Consider the following 21,064-nt stretch of genomic DNA (forward strand, 5'->3'; position numbering starts at 1 on the left):
GCACTGAAAGGATTTTGCATTTTGACATCATTTGAATAAATTAATTTGTCGCTTATTTCAGCAGACATATGGTCTAATTTAGAGCTACAGTAATATGCAAATTTTTGTGGCATGTTTACACAATATATGTACTTGAAATTAAAACTGATTTTCATCTGACAAAAACTGTAGATTTTGTTTGGTTGACAGCAGATATTAGTAGTTGTATCACATTCCTCCAATAAGGTGACCTTGGACTGGCTTGATATTAACCTCCTATGTGTATGACAAGCCAGAAATGAAAACATACCTAACAATGTGCTTGTCACTATGAAATTCACTGGATAAGCTGCAAGTATGATAGACATTTTCATGAATTACCAGATTTTTTGCTATTAATCTTAGAAAAGTACCCACACGATGTCCACTACATAGGGAATGCCCGGGCAATTAAACTTCTCTTTATGTGCTTGGTTGAACAGTCAAGATCCATTTACAGAACCCCTTTCTCAATAAGTGAATTGGTCTTCCTGTCAAACATTGTGGTAGGGGCTAATGGTCAAAGGGCGCACGTGAAAATTACATCACCTAAATCACTTTCACTTTGTCACAAAGAATTCAAACTCCGGCATTTTTTGTGGCAGAGTTCTACCTATTGCAGTCTGGCAGTCTTTCATGGGTTATCTAAGTCAATACTCCAGACTACTGAGAAAGGTCGTTTATAATTTGATATCTGATGTCATAGTGCCTGGTCACAAATGTACTGAAAAAATGGTGTAAATCAATTTTTTTTTAATTTCCAAAGTCTGGAGTTGTTGCGTGGTTTCTAATTCTGCATGCATAACAGGGACTTTAGATTGTTTACACCTCATCACCGACTAGAAGTGTATCCACAAACAGTAACACACACACACAAACACACAATGCATTAACCACAAGTAAAAATTGTGCATTAAACTGGTACGAAGACTGGATAATTATAGATATCTCTGTTCCTTATCACAACCCTGGCACCGACATGACTGTGGGGAAAAACAGACCAGACTACATCTGGCAGTGACAGAAAAATTATGAAAAGGTCATGTGGTGAGTGAGAGAGGAAGTAATGGGTCACCTGACAGGAAGTGACCTCATGGCAAAAGACCATTCAACAGGAAGTGACTTGCAACAGTGTATTGTGGGTACTCATCTTGTAAAATATCGACAACTAATTAAGTGTTAAAATTGTACAAACAAAAAGAGGTAATGCCATCTTTCTTGGTCTAAAACTACTTATATATGCTTACATTATCAAAAGTGAATCATATATTTTACATATATATTTTACGTTTGGTTATATTCAGAGCACAAAACACTGTGGAAAGGAAAGTTTGTCACTTAAACCAAATGAGGAGCACTTATACTCATTTTTGACATACACGATGTACAAACCCAAAAAAATCAAAGAGAGAAACTTCAAATACATAATACTTTTTGTTTTATTAAGAAGAGCGTAAAAACAACACTCGCTTCTACGTTTTCATGCCTCCGCCCTTGCTAAAAGGTTTCACTTGGAAAAGAAAGGGATAAAATACACAAGAAAGTCCAGCACACTATATCATGAAAGGTGTTTAAAGGTATACAGTCACCTGTAATCTAAATATGCCCATATATAGTCAAAGGGCCGTTGCTTGGTATTCAAAATGCCCATGTGAGGGCGCTGTTTTTAAGAAGCGGCCACCCGCTTAAAATCTGTGATAGTTTAGATTTTCTCTTTCCATGGTAACTGTGGCAAAATTGGAACGGGTGACAGTATACCTTTAATACAAAAGCAAGGCAGAGTGAAATTAGATATTGATTATTAGTAAGAGACAGATCAACAACAATTTTGTTGTAGTTGCAATTATGACCGTACACAATCTGTGAAGCACTTTAACTAAAAAAGCTGCAAGTATTTCCGTATATTACACTACGCCTTCGTACATGTATATATAAATTTGTTTTTTCTCTTCCAAATCCCTTTCTAATTTGCCAGCCGTTACAGTTATATGTAAGGAAGTAATCACAAACAAGACTAAATATACATACAAATATATATTACGAAATCTGTGTTGTTATGGACTAGTATCAAGTTCTAATACTCAAAACACAAAAAAGAAAACCAAAATAAAAAAGATAGTGGAACTTGTCTGTAAATAAAATACGTTTGAAAACCTACAGTGTAACAGTAACACTAATATATTGACCTGCCAAAAATTTGTGATGGATATAAAAATATGCTCATAGATAATTTTCCTTCTTTTTTTAGATAACAGCTTTCATATGAAAGACCTAGCTAGCACAAACAAATTTGAATAGTTATAATATTCGTAATATTTTCTTCAGTCAAATTTTGGATGTTATAAATTCACATTCACTCGATATACCATAAAGAAAAAAGGGCAACGACCCTTCGCAGAATCAGTCCAAGTATGTTTACAAATATGTAGAGCTACTATCACAAATTAAGACAAAATCTGTTTTGATTGAAATTGTTTCTTTTTTCACATGCAACCGTGAAAGATTTTTGAATGAGCGACTCTATCAAAAATCAGTAACTTCAACATCTTAGTGTCTCCCATGTCAGGAGGCTCAACAATCCAAAACCAATAGTGCCAACAGAAAATTTTTTGTATAAAAATCTTAGCCCAGTTTTTTCACGTTTTTTCATTAAAAACCTTAGCCAGACAGGTCCAATGCTTTAAAAATATTGAAACCAGAATCATTTTTAGAGACAAAATAACGTCAAAACACTCAAACTATGGGGAAAATGACTAAATTTTCTTCACGGGATCTTTGAGTAATAATGGTCAAGATGAGCCTTTTTCTAGAGACTGTAATTTCTGTCAGTCATTTTTTTTTGTCGCCTTGCTCTATGCTTTGTCATATTTTTGTTCAACAACTGCTTTTAACCCTGACTTGCAGTATCCCTGTAATCAAATGAGAGGTAGTAATGATGTGGAACCAATGAAACAAAAACAAAACAAAAAAACACAAACAACGGAGAAAAAACAATCTGCTCCTGGGCTTGGTCCACGAAGAAGCAAGCAATTCACCAAGAGGGTAATCTTCTCTCAAAACTACTTTTTTTTCCTTGAAACAAACTTCATAATACCATCACACACAGGTTTTCTTTCATTAATTTACATGGCTTTTTGAACCTCAGTTTTGTTTGTCTGTATTTCGTACAACTATTTGCTGCGCTGTCACAGAAATATAGCAGTACATGATTCAGAAATGCCAGCTTGTAGGCCCATATACAGCTTTCTCACTTTAGTAAACTACTCATGATAAAAAAAGATCATTTATAATTGTCCTTTCTTTTATTTCTCTTTCATGCGACTCTTAAAAATATAACAACGTTTGAGTGGCCCTGAAGTTTGACACATTTAACTTTCAAGATTACCGAAAACCTGTATTGAATAACTTTCTATTTACACTAAACACCAAATACTGGCATTCTTTCAATGGCAAACACATCCATGCGGAATGATTTCCAGGAGTGCTCTTCTGAACAAATATTTGCATATGCAATATGTCACTCTTGCTTTTATCCTGTTTTGTTGAGTTTCTTTGAATCGGTTCCTGTTATGCACAAATATCCAAGGATTGCTGTCTCCAATACTTGTGGGTGAAGCTGGCCTGAAGTCAGTACAGAGACTATATATTATTATTAACATGTTTATCTTTTATTTTCCTGCATATTCTAGAGAAAATCTTTGTCCGTGTTGATAAAAAATACTTCAGCTCCACCCTCTTTACTGCAATATTAAACACAATACCCCTAATAAAAATAAATGGAATAACCTTATTATTAAAACTCGACAATGAGGTTATGCCATTTTTTAAAAAGGGGAACTAGGGGTTAAAAGTTCTGTTGGGAGTTGAGTCTATGCATAAAATTCTTTGCCTGTGTCTTTCCAGTACATGTTTGGATCTTTGTATTTCTTGGGCTCATCAAGTGAGTAGCTGCCTTCGTCTTTTTTCCTCATGCGGTATACGATGAACATCACCAAGAGGATGGCCGAGAGCAGTGCGATCACCGCTCCTGCAATTATTGCTGCAAGGAAGAAAACACGAAAGCAATGTAAAAAATCTCAGACTTCAACTGATGGCAAACTACACATCCACAACTTGTACATAACATTGTTCTTTGTTTAATTTTTATCTTTTAGTATAGTTGATTTTTACGGTGCCTGTAAACGGGCCTCTGGCCTGTTGGTTTATATTAATAAATAAATAAATAAATAAATGATGAATGAGTGAATGAGTGAATGAATAAATGACAGTGTGTTGTCAAGACTGAACCTGACCATTTTAAGTATGAATTCACCTGCAATGAAAGATACTTTAAGTAAAGAAACTCTGATCTATTTAACGTCTTAATCTTCGAAGATGTAGAGTAGATTACATCAATAGACAGTACTACAAATTTTAAACTATGCTGCAAAGTGATATGGTCTAATTTTAAACATTTACAGAATCTTCAGTTTGACATTGACAGTGAGCCATACTTATCAAAACATGGCGTTGAGGAGGGAGGTTTGGGGAGTTTTGAGTTTCTTTTCCAACACTCACCGGCAAGGATAGCAGGGTTTGTAAACAACAATTCCATGAACGAGGAGGAAGCTGCCTGACTGTCTGCCAGCCCATTTGGCGGCCCCGTACTGAATTCAACATTGTTGCCATCATCGCCTGGCACAACCTCGTTGGATATGGTTGTCATCTTGTCGCCCGGATCGACAGTTATGTCGTCACTGTCCGGAATCTTATTCTCCTTGTCTGACTCCGCAGTTGTTGCCTGTGAACACAAAACAAACCGTTGATAATCTCAAAGATTTGGTTCGCTTGCTTTCTTTGATAATCTCAAAGGTTTGATTCAGTAGCTATATCACTTCTATCTTAAATCTATCTTCTTTCATGAGAATCATAAATTTTATTTCAGTCATTGGCAAAAAAGAAGACATATTCCTTCACTTGCCAAAAGGAGTGCCTCATTTTCAGTCAGTGTGCAAATGTATTGAAACGAAGACTTTTGCTAACTACCGCATGTGTGAATCAGCTACACTGAAAAGAAAACGTTCATTGGACTGTACTTAGCAGAGCTCTGTACATATTATTGAACAGCTGTTCATCCGCGCTAAAATGTGCAAAAAGCTGTGAAAGGGGGCAGTATGTAACAATACTATAACACACTGATTGGGCCAGTGCACTATAAATTCTATGGTACTCTCTTAAACAAAATGCAAGGGTTAAAATTTTGTTTTATTGTGCACTTGTCAAAAGGATGTACTGGTAGACTGGAGGCCTCTGTTATTCACTTGTCAATACACTATCCATACTGTACTACAGTCTGGCAATTTGGACATTTACATTAAAATTTGCATGACGTACTGATGGTCTTTTGTTTTGTTTTGTGTTTTGGGGGTTGATTGAGAAAAAAAACGAATAGCCAGACTCTGATAAACATAACAGATAATGTTGTCGGCTGAATAGAATGTGTAACCCTGAATGCCCGCGATCCAAAACCAAACAACTGGAATGAAAGCATGGAATATTTTACAACAATGTTCAGTCTGTGAATGGTAAATTTTACTTGAAAAATGCTGAGTGTATACAAAATATAGTGCTTACCTTTGCAGGCGCAGACGTTGAATCCAATGGTTTTTTGGGTTTATTTGGTTTTTCAGGTTTCTTTTTCGGTGTTGTATGTACTTGTTTTGGAGTTGTTGTCGTTACCGCCACTGCTTCGTCTATATCATCTGGCCCTATGAAATTACAAAATCATTCAAGTTTTAATAACACCTCCATGTCATGAGTTCATCATCACATGTAAAAAACCACACCAATACAAACAAGATATCCCACTGATCTTCAATATTAAAAACAGTGAACAATATTTTATGCTGACCGCACCATTTCTTTCTGTTTGGTTGAATTGTATCTCATGTTGTATATTATGTTGTACCAGAACTGGCATATTAAAAGGAATGAATTCTATGTGGGAACAGCTCTCTTAATTAAACATGCATATTCATGTATAATTGTGAAAAAAACAAACAAACATGCACACTTTATACACATTATATTTCTCTCTCTCTCTCTCTCTCTCTCTCTCTCTCTCTCTCTCTCTCTCTCTCTCTCTCTCTCTCTCTCTCTCTCTCTCTCTCTCTCTCTGCCTGTGTGTGTCTCTGTCTACACACACACACATACACATACACGTACACATACACGTACACATACACGCACACTACAAGTAGTGCATGTGTACCTAATGAAAATAAAAGTCTGGGTCATCTGCACATCAAATGCACATGTAGTGCACTAAGAATGAAGGGATATTTGTTTATTTGACAGATTATTCATGAAAACTTGTCATATTAAATAACTGAACCTTACACAACTAGGAAGTATGAATAAGACTGATCGCTTCTTCCCTAACAATGCGTTAAATATTGATTACATTCCAGGAGACCGTTTGATTGAGCAATAATTGTGTGCAGACACATCTATGGAATGGATTGTACGCATCACTGTGGCACTTCTCAAACTAACAAGTTGCACACCTACACAGCCTGAAGGCAAGGTGAAGTTTTCTTGTCATACATTCCTCTTGAAGCGAGCAGAAGGAAATCTATGGCTTCAAGTTGTGCTAATTATACTATCTATATGTATACTATGCAGAAGAAATTAAATGTCTCTTCTCTGCCGTTTTTCAAGTTGTCAATAAAATATTTGTAATATAACAGCTTATCTTATAAATTGAAAATGACATGCATGTGATGTAAAACTCATATATGATTATGTGCATGACATAACTTGCAAAAAGGTATATTTCACCCACATATCTGACACCGGTATTTGCTGCGCCACAGATGTGCAATACTCTTAGTATAGTGTATCTGCTAGTTCTATAATGAGGTCGTACACAGGTAGATTCCCAGGAGATACCGTAGCTGATACTTTAATTCAAATTGTTTTTAAGGTCATCCACACCTGTTCATTTCACAACTGCTTCATTTCACTATGGGTATACAGTATACATTGTACTCTATATTCCAATTAAATTTCAAGATCATTTAGAAAATGGAAATTTTACGGGTGACACATGCATTAAGATGTCTTTGTCCTCTGCAGCAGGGCTTATCGTCATGTTTATCCGTATTCTGCTTTCAATATAATGTAGAAATTTTGAATAATATTTCAGAACCAACCAGACCAGCACACCTCATCAAGGACTTTTCCATTACCACAATTATATTTGCTGTGGCATCGGTTACTGCAGACACCATATTTCTATTGTGTCACCTGGTATCAAATACTCCTATTGATTACACAGCAAACATTGCACAATTACCAGGAAATGCACTCAATTACCTGTTCTTGAGAGTCAATGCAAATGAAATGCAAAGACATCAGAACACTGACAAGTAATGAGTAGCAGTTGATTACTGATGAACTCCAAATCCTATCAAATGAGATATCTTGGGAAATCTAAAAAATTGTGATGTACACCTATTGCTTTCTACATCCTCATCAGATACTTTTTCAATCACAACAGCTGTCACATCATTTACTTTGATTCCTCTAAATTTAATATTTTTCTCTCCACCCTTCCCCAATCCAAATTTTTGCCTCTACCTAAACATCAATGTTCATGGGACCTTTCAATGATAGCTGGGGGAGAGGTTGTACGGATAAGGACTACATGTACACCATCTCTCCAATACCTACACACACCTATCTACCTATTTCACAATTTAACCTCCAGAGACAAAACATTTGGGACACTAGAATAACCTCCATTCTACCGATTCACCTTCAATACACATACATGTGAAAATTTGTCTAAGCACCACTTGCTGACCCTGAGGTGTGTGGTCTATTTCAAACTCATTTCAAGTGGTTTCCATGGTAACAGTACCAAATCGATAAAAATTGCCCCTGCTGACACAGTTTCCCTAACAAGAGAGACGTGGCATTGGGCTACAACAGATATGAGACATACACCAGATTTTCAAACTATGTCATAATTTGTAGACCACTGCACAAGGCCATTCACAGAATCATGACCTTTTAAACAGAATGATGCTATTAAAATGTACACATGTACTATTTTAGTTTTTCATTTTAACAACAAGACATGGTATTAAATTACTTGGTAAATATAACAATACAGAAATGTACAGGTGGTATTGGTAGAGTATCACTAAAAAAGCTGTATGAAAAACCCTACGTTTGAATTCCATCTCTGGTGTAGACAGTCACAGCTAGGGTGCTATGATTTGATTAGTAATCATCAGCTGATGTAATAAATGGCAAGTACTCAATCTTTGAAACCAAATGGAGCACTGAACATGCATACAATGGTAACTTCTGAGTAACGGCAGGAGTTGATGAATTATTGGAATTAATGTCTGAGTAACAGAAGTGATAAAATCCAGCCCGAGTTTTAAAAACATTTGTTTTCATGGTATGTACACCTTATCATCATACCTTGGTTTCAGTACAAAGATATTGGCACATTTGACAATTAAATTTTGCCTGATAATTCACACAGAAAAATCCTTACCACTGGGATATTGAGTTCATCTGCTTCTGGAGAAACCAATGGTGCTATCGGAATACACGAAACCATGCTTGTCACATTTCAAGGGACTTTTACTGTATAACCCTATCATATGATCCTTATGATCTGTTAATATTCCTGCATTTGCATACCAATGATTTAAGAGCACTAACTGGTCAAACACTGTCACATGATATGCTAATGTCCATTTTGTCATTAGCATATTAATGTCCCTACAGACATGAAGCCCAAGCAACAGTATTTCAACATGGTGAATCCTTTCTAAAATACCGCACTTATTACAGGTCTCTGATCATCAGTGGCTAAAAATCATAAGAATGATTTTGTCAGGCATCAGTTCAGAAGGAAGCTTGCCAAAGGGACTCGCTTGATTTTATGTATTGAGATCAGGTTGTGGAAACATCTATCTTGGCAATATGTGGTCTCCTGAGAGTCTCCGCAGCCATCGTTCTCTGCTGAATCTTAATTACACCTTCTGATTAGAGATGTTCACTAGCATTCATTGAACCGAACTCGTCCTTTACACTGTGTGAGCTCTATAACCTGGTAACCGAGAACATTACAAGGATCTATCTGGGCTGGGTCTGTACACCCCTGAGGTGTTTTTCTATCATTCATACCGCTTCCCTAGGACCAACCACACCAGCACCTCAGGGAAGTGGTAATATACTTTGACAAGCAATGGGTGATCAGGCCGGTCCTGTGTGAGAACAGACTAAGCTGTTCACTAAAGCTGCCTGAAGACGCACATTTTAAAATGCACAGATAGGTGTGTACACATATAAAATTTACATGCAACATATGTGAAAAATGTATTTGCAAAATACACATCTGATATAGGAGATGAAATTGATATGATATGGGATATTAAAACAGATATATTTTATGCAGGTTTTGCCATCACCGTGAAAAGCAGTTTTATTTTGCTATAGCAGCAATTTACACGCCCTTCCATACAGGTTTATTTGGTGACATTGTACATGATGACCAAGCTGCTAATCCTGTACCACACAGCAGATCTTCCTTGTTCTTATTCAGGACTTTTCTCACCAATGCTCAAACACAAATAAATCCTTCTATAATCTACACTTGGTGTCTAGGGACTTAGCCCTGGAAAGGATTAGTAAGATTCCAAGTTGCAGGCTGTCAAAATCAAATGCACCAGAAAGAAGCAATCCCCGGGAAGCAATCACAAAGCTGGATTTGGCAGGCACACCCTTTCATGTAATGTGTATTTCATCCATGACATACCTAAAGCAGAGACTGATTGGATTGCAGCTCACATCCCAATCGATCTGAATTCCATTTGCCGACCGGAAAAAAGTACATGAACTGTTGATGGTGATACAATGAAGCACCAGTGTAATCTGATGATCACTGCCCAGCCCATACTCTGGTGGCAAGTGCAAGATGAACAGCTCAGAAACTTTTGTAATCTCTTCAAAATCTTCCAACCTGAAGTGTTCACATTCAAGTAGCGCAACAGCAGTGCTTGCTTCACAACTCGCTAATGGTTTCCTCTACTGCATGTAATGTCTGGTATAGTCTTCTGTTAGTGCTTGCATGTAAGGTAAATGTGTGAAGATTTTAGATTTCCAGTCACACCACTGAGATAGAGCACACAGAGTGAGTTTTTAAATGCTCTCCTTTGAACGGCATGTTGATTGATTAATGGGCTTTCTATCAACCAAACTCAACTTGCAAGTTTTGAACTCTAATCTCCCCGGGGAGAAAGAGGATTAATTTCCAAAGAAGGCCTGTGGAGGTTTTCAAGCATTTTGTCATCAGCTCACATACGACATTCTGAAGATCAGATAAAGGATGTGGTTTGATGTAAAAATCCTGCCAGTCTTGGATTAAAATAGGGAAGGAACCATTCTTCAATACAATTGATTGAACAGTGTGTACATAAGGGAACAAGTTTGTGACTTCGGTGAATTTTGTTTGAGCATCTTCGGTAAGACAGTAAGCCATTCAATGTTACCAAGGTTCTCAGTATACCATAGAAATCATAGGAGGTGACAGCTGATATTATACTGGGGCTCCCGCACAACCTGCATTATACAAAATTGTACAAGCAGCCTTGGGAATTTTACAAGACTTGCAGAATCTGAAAAGTGAATTTCCCTTTTTTGGCAATTCTTGACATTCCAGTACATGTAAGGGTACCAATTTCAAACCGATGTTCAGATAAAGTTTGATTGTAAATATTTCAACAACATCCTCACAGAATCACATGTTTACATCTTTACACAAATGTTGAAATCAACTATCTACCTTTACTTTCACTCATCTACAGTGTCAATGATATCGTGATTCTGAGAAGGTACACAAGCTTTGTACAAGACTACAAGGAATTACCTGGTAGACATTCGTACTGCTATAAAACATGTACATCTGGGTTTAATCACCACTATGCTGTTATGAGTTAACACAACACAGCACAGAGACCTTTTCAAATATTGCCAATTCAATAAAGCCTTCAATCTTCAGGACTGAGTGTATTGGCTCAATTTACTCAACTCTCATGAACAAATAGATCAGGAGACACTATATAAATAAATGCAATAATCAAGTACCTATACAAGGTTCAGAATCCTGCGTCACGCGTCTTTTTGTTTATTCTCCATCAGCACTAAACTCAGACATTTCACCAGCATTCACAGCTTATTGACTTCTCAATCAGATACAATGAATCTTATTGACCTTTCTAGATTGTCATCTATCAATGACTCCTCTATTCCATATCGACCTGTAAGAACATATACTTGTTGTCCTTCTCTAAGAAAGTGACAGAAATATTCATGTAATGATACTCATTTATATTCACTATGTACATGTATGTATACATATACAGACATAACACATACCTGTACATATGGATGTATACTGTATGTATGTATACTTCAAGTACATATATAGATGAGAGCTACCACAGAGAACAGTATTTATTATCATATATATATATATATATATATATATATATATATATTTTTTTTTTTTTTTCCTTTCTTTTTTTCTTTCTTTCTTTCTTTCCTCCATGTCTGTGTGTGATAATTTCCTTCTTCAGAAGTTTGAGTGACAGGATAGAAATGAAACCAAGAGTGTACAACCTTGATGCTTGATGTATACAGTTTTATCCTTTATATACATGTATATGTATGCTGTGAGCCTAACATGCAACTTGCACATATATGTCCAATGCACAGGGGAAAACCAGAAACGAAGATGGAGTCGGATGACAAGCTGATCTCTAATGCCAAGAGAGCATTAAAAACGCTGTTTCAGGAAACTATTGAACAGGCTGTAAAAATGAAGTTGAACAATTTGCCTGGGATGGTAATATTTTGTATTCAGGTACATACACTGTGTCAAGACATGGACCTAAAATGACAGTTAAAAGCATTTCCAGGTTCCTGACAGGAATTTCCAAATGTATGTTTGCCACCTTCCTTCCTTCCTCTGTTTTTTTTTCACTCTCTCTCTCTAATGCTATGATGAAAAACCCTCAAAAGATACTGACGCTGCATGACGATGCAGCGGGCTGGCTACCGTCATTCAATCAACTGAATGATGTACTGTAGCTCACATGGCTTGCAATGCAGGGTTTTGAAATCATGGCTACACTGTGGCGCTGTCATCCCTGTACAACAGAGCAGCAATGCAATCATGGCTACACTGTAGCGCTATCATCCCTGTACAACTGTGCAGCAATGCAATCATGGCTACACTGTAGCGCTATCATCCCTGTACAACTGTGCAGCAATGCAATCATGGCTACACTGTAGCGCTATCATCCCTGTACAACTGTGCAGCAATGCAATCATGGCTACACTGTAGCGCTATCATCCCTGTACAACTGTGCAGCAATGCAATCATGGCTACACTGTAGCGCTATCATCCCTGTACAACTGTGCAGCAATGCAATCATGGCTACACTGTAGCGCTATCGTCCCTGTACAACTGTGCAGCAATGCAATCATGGCTACACTGTAGCGCTATCATCCCTGTACAACTGTGAATCCCATTTCTTGCTACAATGATCAACCCAACATGATGAGAATACATGATGAGAATCTTTCCAGCAGTAAACATCTTAAAATTCTCCATTTTTATTTCCTTATCTTCTCCTACATGTTGTATGCCCTAAAGATGCCAGTGATGTTCAATTGACTGTACTCCAGTCATGGATTCTCCATGAAGATCAAATCCAGTCAAGTCACAATGCAGTACATTACGGTAGAAAAGAAGAAAATAAAAGAACCCACACATCTGTAACCAAAGATAGCAATGTGTCCAAAAACCATTGTTTGCTTATGTCCACTACACCAAAACCACCTTAGAGAAAGAAATGGCACCTGTAAAATCTCTCAGATCTTTATCAAAGTCCTGAATACTTGAGTCCTATGCTGTTTAAATAAATAACATTACTGCCTTCATCACTGCACTGGAATTTTTTCATTGCAGTTTAAAGGCTGGGGATTTGATCCCTGGGATCAAGTTTGCTCTAGTCTGTTAGGGGATTATGGAGGTGTCATAGACTTTTGTTTTCCATTGAAATTGTAATCTAGTGGGTAAATTTCATGGCAAGACAGTCTGACGCCTGACACAGGCTTTTAAATGGCATTGTACTATGATTAATCTGAAGGATGTCAATCATTTCTATCTCAAATAAAGAGATTGGAAAATTTTTAGGCAGATCACACCAAGTGAAATACATTTGAGGTACAAGGGAGGAGTAAGAGCAAGCCTGATGTAAACTACACCTTTCACATGTCCATAGCACAAGGCACCAATAGAATATAGCAGTGTGTCTACAACAGAATATACTCGGCAATGCCCACTGGACAAGCAACGTCTGGAATGGAACAGACTGACCTGATGTGCCTGGACTTGGAGTAGTGATAACAATATCTGGTGAGAGTGAGACAGCCCCATCTGGTGCAATGATAATAACTTTGGATATTGTTCCATACAAATATACATACCTCGAGAGACAAGAGGCGGATGCGTTACAATATCAGACAACCGATATTGTTGGATTGTACAAATATTGAACAACAAAATGTTAGTATTCATTCAGTCTGTGTTTGTCTTTCATAACAATTCAACTGTCCGGATCGAAGACTAAATTAAATTTACACAGCCACTACAACCAAAGAATTGAAAAAAATCAATCAGTCATGCTGCATCCTTTTATTAATTTAGCTGACAGGAAGAAGCCTTGAATCAATAGAAAATTGTATTTTGTTAATTCATTTCAATGATATGACAGCAGCAACCTTCATTTTTCTCATTTGAGTTCAAATCCACATTCACAGAGAGAGAGAGTACTTTCAAAGCGTGGTTTGCTTTCGTTCACTATCCATTGCAGAAATTGTTGGATGCTGAAATTGCAAAAATGGCTTGCAGGTGAAAACACTGCACCTGGAGATTCACCAATCAGCCAAATGATTTCTTGCACATAGATGTCAATGTAAATGTATTTTCAACACTAAAGAACTAGACACCTTTGGATGGTTGTCAAATTAGCCAAATTACACTCTGATATTCCTCTGTGTAAAATATTCAAACTAAAAGAAAGCTTGGAGCACTTTACTAATGCAGAGAAAATGTATAGCTTTATCAGCAACTTGTCAACATGACCTACTCTGACTCACGACTCAGCCGTAAAATGGAGCATTTTCTGAAGGAGCTGTAATGGACAAAGGAGTGAAATGACTGTCAGCAAATTTAAATTCATCCATGTTCAAAATGACATTTATCAATCTGAAACAGATTTCACATGACGGTTTATCTGACTCTCATATGATGTGTTGTAATGCAACACTCATTTGTCCCTACATGTACGAATATTAATTAACAGGATGGAATTTTTCCAGCAATAAAGGAGAGTTCTAATGCACACATGGTGTGAATGCAACTTGGAAATTGTGGTTCCAATGGAGTGATATCATTTACAAACTGAGATTATACAGGTGACACCAAAATACGACAGACATTTTCACCCACACACTCAAGTTTTTCTGTACAGCCTTCCATGCTGGTTCAAGACTATACCATGTGCTCTGGACCATATACTCATGGGATAGCTGGAAGTCTTCATCAAACTCTATGATTGGATAAACTTATGCAAGGAGTAACTAGTTTTAATCATGCAATGATTGATAATAGAAATAAATCATTTGAGGGGCTAGATAATTAAAACACCCACTCAACAAATGGTACCGGGTTCCCTGTATTTTAATATTGTTTGCACGTTCACACAGGCGACAGTTGCATCATAACTTTGGAGCCAGGGCATACACTGTGATACCCAACTACCATTCTGATAACGTTTTGATAGAAGTGTTGGTTGTTTAGAAACTTGTGATACAACCTACAAATGTATTTTGGCATTTATCATGTTAGGGGTGGTTGAAATCATAATTTTTGTTGTTGGCTATTAGCATTTCATAACTCTTGCTCCATAAGAGGGAGGAAGAAGATGAGTTGATACGCAATTATTTCAGTTTGCCATGTGTATGTTTCAATAATTACTCCCTTGCAAGCACCCAGTCTTTTAATTCTTCTGCTCAGCTGTCTATGAATTAAATTGGGACAAACAACAACAGGCCAGTGTGCTAAAAAAGTACATCCACTTCTCAGTCATAAAACACCAGTGAATTATTACTTCCTAGTTTTCTATCTTTCCCCTACATGTAATTTCGATGAATATTTGATACAGTTCCATCCACTACAGCAATTGATTAGCATTGTAAAGTGCCACAAATGAAGCGTGAAATTCCACTACACAAGCCATTTTAATTAATTATTTTCACTGAATTACAAACCAAGTTTCATTGCATAACCACACATTTATGCATGTTTTTTCTCACAACTAATGTAAAAGTAGTTTTCTGTTTTATATGGTTCTCAATTTATTGTGACATTTGCCCTCTGGGTGTAACACTTGGGTCGACCATATGGATCAAATTTTCTGATGAAAATAAAATCTTGACATCAATGAAATATTGCAGAGAAACTTATTGATAAATGTTAGGAGATGGACCTGGCAAAACCTTTACATCACAATGATAATTTATGTTGGTGTGCATAAAAACACCACACTGAGGTTGTGGTACATTTATTCATACACTGTATACTTTCAACACAAGTGATGAGAAGAAGAAAATCTACAGTGCTGCATCCGTCAGTTTTTCTTTAGTGGATCACACAAACCCACTGAGAAAAGAATAACACCAACTTGGCCAAATTTTGGTCAGTTGAAGAGTAACTGAATGCATTATGCAAAAAAGCACAGAAACTGAGTGTTGACAAATCTTCCGTAATATCGCCAAAGACAGCCGCTCAATGTGGTTTTGTCCAGTAGAAGTGCAATGTGACAATCGCCAGTCTAAAGAATCAATGCTGGATCTGAGAAAACAGATCCTGAAAATATGTGAACTCTACTCAGTGATTGTCACTTTGCTATGGTCTCCTGCCTTAACACTGTTGCAGATACTTCTTGAATACAGGCAACACCACACAGTTTGGCATATGTGATATAACAAGACATTTGCCCCTCTTCTAACCAATGTACATATAGACACAATTACAGGTAGGTGAAAACAATGATGGCCCTTTCTGACCTTTGCCTGTTATTCTATATTTACAGACTTGTCATGTTTGTAGGCAATTTGCATTCCGACACAGATCCGGTTTGACCTCAGAGATATCAAGGAAATTCTAGACCATGTAATTACTTGATCATTTCTACCTTTTCACTTTTCCCTGATCATTTCAAATTTTTTCACTTCCTTTGAGTGACTGTGATGCAGCCCCATTGATGTTAACATGGTCTGACCCATGTCCAGGGAAATAGGGAAGATTGCGTTCAAACCAGGTCTTGCCCCCTCCATCAATCATATCTGACAGTTTGACATGCAGGCCACATTCCACAAGCCTATGTAGATGTGTATAATGCGTACTTGAAAATTGATGAAATAGGAAGTCACAGAAGTGGTCCTATCCAATTTACAGACCATCAAGGCTACAAGTAGAATACGAACTATCCACCCCCTAGCCACTGGAACTGACGACACCTTTTTCTGGATGGTTTGGTTGCTCTCACTTACAGAAAGACTGAGAAAGAACAGTAAATTTGTGACTTCTTCAATGGTGTGAGTTAGTTCCACTTGGGTTCACAGTCAAGAGGGACACCTCCATCATCTCTGACACTACTGTCTCCATAGCAACCGCTTCAACTTAAAAGACAGAGTGATGGATGGTTGATTGCCAGAAAGCTCTCAACATTCACATAATGGGAGACATTTCAAGGACTTAGAAGGTGATAAAGAATGTACCAATGGATTGTACACTCATAAATGCATCACAAACCTGTATATATATATTTGCTTCCATGTACAAGAGAAATAAGTTCAGTGCCCATAACGGTCAACAGCAAGATCACCATATAATGTCAACACTGTCACAGCTATGCATAAAGAGATTTGGCAAGCACATTATTTTCTGTGAAAAGAGACTCTGGTTGAGCTGCTGCTATGTAGGGCAATGAAGGAATAGACAAATGATGACAGATGTTATCGCAGGAAATACAGGCAGATTTCATAGAGGTGACAGAAACCTGATGTTCAGCGGTATTGTACTATGCCATCTGTACAGGCTGAAGGATGTGAACTACACAGTGGGTCAGTCACTGCATTGTTGTCACTTAAGAGAAAACACTTTCCAAGGAAAGAGTGTCGAAGACATCAATTTCCTTTTCTGTCAGACTGTTGATCCGTCCTATAATGCATCAGTGATAATCCTTGGATTCAGCTGTATTATCTCACTGAGACAATGCAACAAAGCTAACCAATTTCATCATGTCACCAATGTTAACAACTTGACAGCATCAACTTGAAAGAAACATAACGACTCAATTATCAGCGGACATTTTAATTTTCTGAGCCAATATATTGACAACAATTGTGTGTATTTTTATGAGGCACAGGGGTAGAGAAGAATGGATGGCATAATTTCCAGGTTTTGTAAATAGTGACAGAGGTTAGGGCTGATGAAAGCACACTTAGTTAAAATCCTGAAAATGTCATTTACTTTTTTTTTTCAAATTCACACGGCATCTCATACTGAGAAATATGTGAATGTATATGTCGTAAAAGAATACTGCTAAACATGAACGTTACAAACACAAATAACATCAAACCTAGATGGTGGTTTCATGGAGCAACATTAATTAAAAAGTAAGACAATCACTACGTTTCAAAATGGAACAGTTTCATGTTAAACATAAATTTGTTAAAGCTGCCATTACAAACAAAGACTACATCTCCAGAGACGCAATTTACAAACATGCATGACCTAAGATGTACTCTGTGACACCATGAAAACATCATCTTCAATTTCTTACTTTTTTTCTCCCTTTCCTGAGCGATGTGACCTACCGTACAGTAGAATAGCAATAAAGGGGTGCTATCTGGCCATCATGAAATGCTCACTAATTGTGAACACAGAATAATTCGCCTGGTACAGTGGCTGGTAATAGTAATACATTACATGTACCCTCCAGCATACTAGCTACTATATATAACTGTCCCATTATAATATGTAAATTCTTCATCAACAATGATAGTTTTTTATTACCTTTTATTCCAGCAGGTTTCCATGGCTACAAATACAAGTCAAACATCAGTACATTTTTTTTTTCTGTGCCACTGGCAATGATTTCCTGTGATCAATTTCAAACTGCATTTATCCTAATACTAACTTCTTGTAAAACCGCTCAGAGTGAATTTCATAAAGTCAATTCAGAGTTATTGAATATGGTAAAATTACAGCTTGTAAATTGGTCCGAGAGTAATGAAACTGCAGCAGTAGCGAATTGAAAATATGAAACGTCTGTGGATGTGCTGATACAATTTGCTTTCCAATTGTAATGCTTACGGTCTTCTTCATATCTTCAATGTTTTCTTCAAGAGAGAAACACATGAAAGAGCTACATTTGCCAATGGAGAACTAGTATTACAAAATATTCTAATTATTTTAAATTTGGGGCAAAGAGGTGTGCTTCATATTAAAATGGCACAACCCACATGCAAAGGAATAATCTCACACTCGAATGAGTAATGAGCAATAAATCATTTTCATTTCTTTTTCATGTTTACACAAGTTAAATGTTTCATATCTTATGGCAGTCTGCTCTGTGACATTTTCAAGGACACATACATTGCTAATGGTAATATTTACCTAAAATGTCTTAGTCTAAAAGCCTTTTAACATTCTGAATATTGTCTCCCATTAAGTTTACAATTCTGCTCTGATCTTCAGTAAATTTGGGCACCCCATCAGCTTTACAATGGTTTCCTTCCCTGTGTATGAAAGAGCTCTAGTACAAAGTGTTTTCCAGATGCCATTGTTGCTATTAAAATGAAGGCACAAAGACCGGGTCCCTTTTGTGGAAAAAAAAAAGACACTATTCCACGCCAGCTCTGAATTTACCTTACCCTCAGAGTTCATCACAGTGAACAGGAAAGATGACGTGTCAGAGGAGGAAAGATGACGTGTCAGGGGAGATTACGCTGGTTATGTGTCTTAGCAGTGATGATGGCGTTTCAATAAATTTATCACCTTTCTAACATCAGCACAGAACGGGCATGGCTGAATCATGCCCACGCTGAACACTGGAAATCACAAAAATCACTGTACGACTGCCTCGCTCAAGAAAACACCTTGCACTTGGCCTCTTCCCTCAATGAGGTTGAAAGACATATTTTTCATTAACTATGGCTGTCAAGAATGAATGGTAAAAATTTTTAAAAAGCTGTGATATATAGCTTTAGGTTCTGAAAGCGTATACAGTACATCAGCTGTGGCTGCTGTAGTGTTATATAGTATTATAAAAGGGTAACCTTGGCATACAATTCCCTAAATCGTATTCTTCTCCTGCTTTCAGCATTTACATTTGTGTATCACTAGCCTAGTCTCCACAGAGAGTATATTTTTGATTCAGGATAGCTTACCAAACAAACATCCAAATACACATATCGCCCTGTCATCCAAACCTAGTAGCTGAGTACTGATCAACAACATTCATCCGTATCACACAAAGCCATTCAAAGCAAGGACAATCCCACACGCTCACAGTTATACACAGGAATACACACTCAGACAGACAGAAGGAGCCGAACAAAAGACATCGATATAACAAGAACACGATAAAAAAGGTGAGAACTGACCTGATCCCGATTCACCATCATCATCATCACCACTGTATTCATCATCATCTGGCCATGCATTCTCCTCTCCACCACTGCCAGTCGGCCTTTCATCAATATCTATCACCGGTGGGTCATGTGACTCGCCTGGTTCCAATGACATACTATTGCTCTGCACTCCATTGGACTGTCGTTTTACCTATGAATTGATGACACAGAATCAACACATGAACACATTAATCAGCATTCTAATATTCAACCTAGTCCGCAAATACCGTCAACATTTTTGTAAGCACATTTTGCCTTTCCAAGAAAAATATGGGACTAGAAATGTGACAGGATGGCAGTTCTGCTTCACTGTATACAATTTAATTATTTTAAGTGCACTTGTAGAAATTGAACTTTAAATTACATCGTTGACAGGATTAATGTTGGTGATGCAATAATTCATAACACTGCCACATGGGCCTTTGCAACTTTAAGCACCAAATATCAACCTTACTACTTGCATAATTTAGCATCAATTATTATTGATATGATGATATATACAGTCCATGAGCTGTAACTTCAATTAAGCTCCTTTGGTTATCACCATTTAATCTGGATAGATAAGCTTTCCTTGAACGGTATTGTCCCATGGTTGTACATCAGAACTGGGTTGCTACCACATGCAAATAAATAATTAACGATTTAATATTGCACACCAGGAAGTTCACTGACCTAATGTAGATGCATACAGACAAACACTAGTTTAATAGATCACTAGCAACAATGCTACAATTATTCCTTTATATTCTTGGACACTGCAAAGTTCATATGAAAATATATCTCACAATCAGCTTCAGTTAAATTAAATTTCAGTTAAATTCCTCAATATCAGTCACCCTACTGGAAATGATTTTTGCCACTTGGTGGCGCACTTCAAAATTTTGTATCACAACTGTGTGTTATGTGCTATTGCATCTGCTCCTTCATGCATTCTCTCGGAATTGATGGACACAGTTGCCTCATATGTGCCATGGCAAAGAGCTTTAGAATCTTTGGAACAGTGGTATTACAAGTTTCTCATCATGTAAAAGCTAATAGCTTCATGATGCCAAGCTACAAAGCACCTCTTTTTAATTTATTAGTTTCACTGCAATCAAAGTAAAGTGAACATCTGTGTATCTGCACTCAAAAATGCAACACCTTTGATTTCAATGCCAATCACAGATGTCAATTCAACTCTGAGAAAAATTTCAATATCTAAGAGCTTTAAATA

At 37.1% G+C, this 21,064-nt stretch overlaps 1 protein-coding gene across 1 annotated transcript in view; it reads right to left on the reverse strand.

Moving 5' to 3' along the window:
- Positions 1-1,439: 1,439 nt before the first annotated feature.
- The window catches only part of LOC139115676 (syndecan-2-like), a 56,340-nt gene continuing 36,715 nt past the window's right edge, over positions 1,440-21,064 (reverse strand). Inside the window, exons 2-5 of the mRNA XM_070677970.1 lie at positions 19,825-20,002; positions 5,632-5,765; positions 4,576-4,798; positions 1,440-4,057 (exon numbers count right to left, since the gene is read on the reverse strand). Coding sequence (XP_070534071.1) covers positions 3,888-4,057; positions 4,576-4,798; positions 5,632-5,765; positions 19,825-20,002 — 705 coding nt within the window. The 3' untranslated portion in view covers positions 1,440-3,887. The remainder of the gene's footprint in view (positions 4,058-4,575; positions 4,799-5,631; positions 5,766-19,824; positions 20,003-21,064) is intronic.

The sequence above is a fragment of the Ptychodera flava genome, chromosome 17 (assembly GCF_041260155.1).
Source record: "Ptychodera flava strain L36383 chromosome 17, AS_Pfla_20210202, whole genome shotgun sequence".
Lineage (NCBI taxonomy): Eukaryota > Metazoa > Hemichordata > Enteropneusta > Ptychoderidae > Ptychodera > Ptychodera flava.